The sequence below is a fragment of the Lipotes vexillifer genome, unplaced genomic scaffold, assembly GCF_000442215.2.
Source record: "Lipotes vexillifer unplaced genomic scaffold, Lipotes_vexillifer_v1.1 scaffold680, whole genome shotgun sequence".
NCBI classification, from domain to species: Eukaryota; Metazoa; Chordata; class Mammalia; order Artiodactyla; family Lipotidae; genus Lipotes; species Lipotes vexillifer.
In genome coordinates this window covers 466,440-471,655 of record NW_006780838.1, presented here as the reverse complement: position 1 = coordinate 471,655, position 5,216 = coordinate 466,440, and the positions used below count along the sequence as shown (strand labels likewise).

Here is a 5,216-nt window from a genome sequence, read left to right as displayed (position 1 = left end):
TTTGCTTTTTTTTTTTTTTTTTTTTTTTTGGTGAGTCCATTTTTAGACGTGGTAACTTTGCGATGCCTGTGTTGAATAAACAGCCGAGTCTGGAGCTTCGCGGAGAGCACAGGGCAGATGGGTGCCCCGCCAGATTATTTATAGCCATGGGACTAGATCACTCACTTAGGGATGGAGCACAGAAGTTCTGAAATTAATAACAGTAATAATAGCAGCCATCACTGAGCACCGTGCTAAATACTTTGCATAGATCCTCTCAGTCCTCATAACTCTGTGAGGTAGGTGCACTGTTATTCCCATTTATAGATAAGAAAATTGGGACTTAGAAATTCTGTCCAAGGGCACACCGTTAAGTGCAAGATGAGGTTCAAACCCAGTTGGGCAGAGCCGGTGCCCTTAGACACTGCACTTCCTCCCTCCCATCAGTGCCTGGTGTCTTCATGAGGTCGCTTAGGGCAGGGCAACTGGGTGAAGCTGCCGGAAGGCAGAGCAGACCCCTACCGGAGCACCGCCGCCTGGCCCAGAGCGCCCACAGCGATGTCGGCAAGGCCGTCGCCACTGAAATCTAAGCCACCTGCCACCGATGTGCCGAAGAACTGGAGTCCTGGGGCCACCACTGAGGCTCTGATCCGCTGTGGATCGAGAAACACAAGGTGTCAGGGAGGGAAAGGGGTTTCCTTTTGGTTTAACTGAATCAGCATATTAGCCTTTGTCCCCACCCCAGGGAGCCATCAGCTGAGGAACCGGAAAGAAAACGTCAAGGTTCTCCCAGGGAGGCTTGAAGCGGGGTGGGGCTTGACAGGGAGAGTAAGGAGAGCAGGGGGTGGGGAAGAGTAGGGTCGTCCCAGCAAACAGTCAGGGGTCAGTGCAGTGGGCACAGGGAGTACTGGGCACAAGCAGTCCTCTTGTGGGGCTGAGGCGAGGGTGGCTCTGAATGACATTTCAGAAACACCACTGAAGCACAGGGTGGAAGATGCGGAAGAGGAAGGAGCCAGGGCAGGGGTGGTGGGGATGGAGAGGAGGGGCTGGATTTGGGAGACAGTAGGATCTTTAGAAGGCAGAGGCTGCTAGGTTGAGCTGAGGTCTGGGATTAGCCCGGGTTTCTGCTGTGAGCAGTGGAGGGGTAGGGCTCAGAGGAGCAGCAGGTCTAGGGGGAAGAGGATGCTTTCAGTTGGGCATCCTGAGAGTGAGATGCTGGAGGCCATCCAGGTGAGGGGCTCAGGAGCAGCTGGACACACAGGACTGAAGCTTGGAGAGAAACTACAGCTGGATGTGAGTGAAAGTGCCCATAAAAGATGTAGTGTGGAAGTTGGCAATGGATTCCTGGGGGGTGAGAGCTAGGCTTGGGGTGGGGGGGAGGGGTTGGGTGGGAGACAGGAGCCAGAGAAGGGACAGAGAGAGGAAAGAGGATCTGAGGCAGGTCCATGGTCAGGGATGCCAAAGAAGGAGGGAGTCACAGGTCAGGAAAGTACATGGATGTTGCCACAACCTCTAGCCCCACTGGAAGGGTCTGAGGTGAGAACCTCCAAGTGACTTCTGTCCCTCAATCCCCTGGGACCTGCCTGGCACTCAGGACTGGAGCTGGCTTGGGTCTCAGGTCATCATATCTGGGGAGGGTCAGAGTCCCAGAGTAGAGGCAAGAGAGAGCCCTGCGGATCACCTGTGGCTGGTTGGTAGAGAGGTCAAACAGCTGGTTGGTAGAGTGTCCATTGTAGATGTACACGCTGCCGAAGCCTACACCATCATCTGCCCCAAAGTCTTCCAGGGGGGCCCCGACGGCCACATCTATGAGCTCATCCTGACTGATATCCCCCACTGTCGCCATGGCAAAGCCAAATCGCGCGTAAGTTAACCTGGGGTGGCCACTCAGCGTGCGTACCAAGGAGAAGGAACCATCCTGTAAGGCAGAGAGGCAGCTCAGCCCTCAAGACAGGGATGCGGGGTGCCCACCCCACTGCCACCCCAGAAAGCATGCTCAAGGACTTGTTGATTCTGATCCTCCAGCAGGGAGGGAGGCTGTGGCTCAGAAGAGGCAAGAGACCTTCCCAAGTTTATACAGTGAGTGAGTGGTGAAGCTGGAGTTCTCCTGCCTTGCAGTCCAGGACCAAGAGCTGCAACCCTCTGCTCCCATGATTGGGGTACTGGACTGGCGATCAGGAGGCCTGGCTTCTCGCCTTGGCTCCACCACACACTTGCTCTGTAAACTGGAGCAAGTCTCAACATCACTGAGCCTCAGCTTTCTCATCTGTAAAATGGGAGTAACAGCTACCTCCCATAGTTACTGTGAGAAACAAGTGAGATCACAGACAGGATGTGCTTTGTCAACCGTGCAGCTATTTGCGATGTCATCATCATCAACATGAGATGATGGGGTGGGGAAAGTAAGAAAGTGGGGGAGGGGACGGAGGGAAGCAGTCACCCCACCAGGCTGCCATCCACCCTGAGCTCCCCATCACTGCCCTCTGGTGCAAGGCAGGGCCGGGGCACTCCCAGCCTCTGTCACCTCGGGCCCAGGCTGAGCAGCCACAGCCTCAGCCAACTTGCGAAGATGGTGACTCTCCCACCTGCTTGTTCACACGGTACACATAGACTCTGCCCTCCTCGCCTTGAACGTGGTAAAACGGGGCGGCCACCAGCAACAAGTCTGTGGTCCCATCCATGTCGAAGTCCACAGGGCACAGCTCAGAGCCAAAATAGGACCCCATCTACAGGCCAGGGGGAACACAGCTCACAGGGAGTGCCGGGGAGGCAGCCGCCACCGCCAGAGCCCTCAGCAAAGCTAGACCTCTGCTCTGGCTCTTCCTGGGCCGCCAACTCCGGGTCAGACCAGATCAATTTGCTCACCAGAATGACACAGGAGGCTCTGGGTGAACAGCCTGATCCCCCACGATGGGGGAAGCCAGCTGGCGCTCAGACACGCAGAGCCGGGGCAGAGGGTTGAGCTCTGAGACCTGAGTTCTGCCCAGGCTGGGTCCCCAACCCACTGTGTGCCCTGGAGCCCACCCCTTTCCCTCTGGGACCTTCAGATCCCCAACTGTAGCAACGGGGGCGGGGGTCCTTCTCCAGCAGTACCTGCTCGCCCTCCAGCACTGGTACAAAGTTGGTCTCTTTGCTCTCCTTCCGGAGCTCAAACACAGCCCCTTGCTGCTTGTGCCGTGGAGCCCCTGCCACATAGGAGAGGCCACAGGCCTTGTGCAGCACGGCCACCGAGTAACCTGGGGTGGGGGGGGTGTGGAACTGTGATCAGGATCTCCCAGCGGGCCACTCCTTTGCCCCGCCCCCCTTCCCAGCCAGGACTTCGAAGTTGCTTGGGCAGGGAGGCAAAAGTGGAGAGACTATCCTTCTCATCCTTTTAAAATCATCAGCGGTGGCTCCACTTACCCATGCGGCTGCTCACACACGTGTGTCCCACCACAGAGATGGGATAGACACACACGATCATACACACAGCTTCCCTCAAAATACACTCCACGCACGTTCATCACAAACGCAGTGCATGAAGACTGAGGAGGGGTGAAGGGTCACCCACCGCCATTACTAATGGAGAGGCCCTACCTCCCTAGGCAGCTGCCGGGACGTGGCGCTTTGGTACCAAGCAGGCCTAATTCTCAGCCTCAGGCTCCCTAAGTGGGGCCCTTCCCTCAGTCCATGTGACTGACCTGGGCCCTCCCCAGCTAGGAAGCACACTGCAGCCTGTGTCCCTGTACAGGCCCCACCCACACCCAGGGAGCCTCCAGGCCCCGCCCTCACCCAGGTAGCTGTACTGCGCAGCCTTGGCATCCACTGCCGTCTGGTTCAGGAAGCGGCCCTTGCGGCTGCTCATGTTGTAGAACAGCGTGCCCCCCGACCAGTCGAAGGCCCCTACAGCACCGAGCAGCACCTGCTCCTGCAGGGGACAAGGGTTGGTGGCCATCTGAGCGGGAGGGACCCAGGGCCAGCCAGGGTGGCCTCGGGTCTACCTGCCAGCACAGCAAACCTTGCAGGGGGGGATGAGGGGCATTCAATGCACCCGGCCAGAGACGCAGGAGGAAGGCGAGAGGCAAACACTGGGTTCCTGCCTTGTACCCATGACTCTGTCAGGGCAGCTGTCCCTCCAGTACCAGCAACCCCTGGGGCAGAAATCCAACCCGGGGCCCAGATGTTGAGCATTTTAAAAAGTATGACTGAGGGACTTCCCTGGTGGCACAGTGGTTAAGAATCCGCTTGCCAACGCAGGGGACACAGGTTCAAGCCCTGGGCCGGGAAGATCCCACATCCCGCAGAGCAACTAAGCCAGTGCGCCACAACTACTGAGCCTGCGCTCTAGAGCCTGTGAGCCACAACTAGTGAGCCCTCGTGCCACAATTACTGAAGCCTGCGTGCCTAGAGCCCATGCTCCGCAAGAGAATCCCCCACTCGCTGCAACTAGAGAAAGCCCACGTGCAGCAACAAAGACCCAACACAGCCAAAAATAAATAAATTAAAATAAATTTTTTTTAAAAAGTACGACTGAGCAAAATGGGGCTCATGTCCTCCAAGTCTGCACAGCCTGAGTCTGGCACCCAAGGCCCACCTGCGTCGACTGATGTGCTAACCGCGCTTCCATCACATGCAAGGACGGTGTCCTCACTGCCCATATCCCTCCCCACCTGTGGGGAACAGGGCCTCTGGTGGGGAGAAGTACCCGGCTTGGTAGGCAAGCCCACCCAGGCCTGGGTGTTACCAGTCTGTGTTAAGGAAGCTGCTTAATCCTTGAGCGCAGGACGAAATGACCTCCTCTTATAAACAGGGCCATTCTCTCCTCGACCTCAAAGGTCCAGGTTAGGGCGAGCACACAGAAGTGTTTTCCTTTGTCCTAAAATGGCTCTTTCATGGGACTTCCCTGGTGGTCCAGTGGTTAAGACTTTGCCTTCCAAGGCACGGTATGCAGGTTTGATCCCGGGTTGGGGAGCTAAGATCCCACATGCCTCGAGGCCAAAAAAACAAAATATAAAACAGAAGCAATATTGTAACAAATTCAATAAAGACTTTAAAAATGGTTCACATCGGGCTTCCCTGGTGGCGCAGTGGTTGAGAGTCCGCCTGCCGATGCAGGGGACGCGGGTTCGTGCCCTGGTCCGGGAAGATCCCATATGCCGCGGAGCGGCTGGGCCCGTGAGCCATGGCCGCTGAGTCTGCGCGTCCAGAAGCCTGTGCTCTGCAACGGGGGAGGCCACAGCAGTGAGAGGCCCGCGTAC

At 57.0% G+C, this 5,216-nt stretch overlaps 1 protein-coding gene across 1 annotated transcript in view; it reads right to left on the bottom strand.

The window, feature by feature from the left end:
• Positions 1-5,216, bottom strand: part of ITGAE (integrin subunit alpha E) — a 48,506-nt gene that overhangs the window by 28,743 nt on the left and 14,547 nt on the right. The window contains exons 12-16 of the mRNA XM_007454252.1: positions 3,751-3,886; positions 3,073-3,215; positions 2,565-2,705; positions 1,661-1,897; positions 502-632 (exon numbers count right to left, since the gene is read on the bottom strand). Coding sequence (XP_007454314.1) covers positions 502-632; positions 1,661-1,897; positions 2,565-2,705; positions 3,073-3,215; positions 3,751-3,886 — 788 coding nt within the window. The remainder of the gene's footprint in view (positions 1-501; positions 633-1,660; positions 1,898-2,564; positions 2,706-3,072; positions 3,216-3,750; positions 3,887-5,216) is intronic.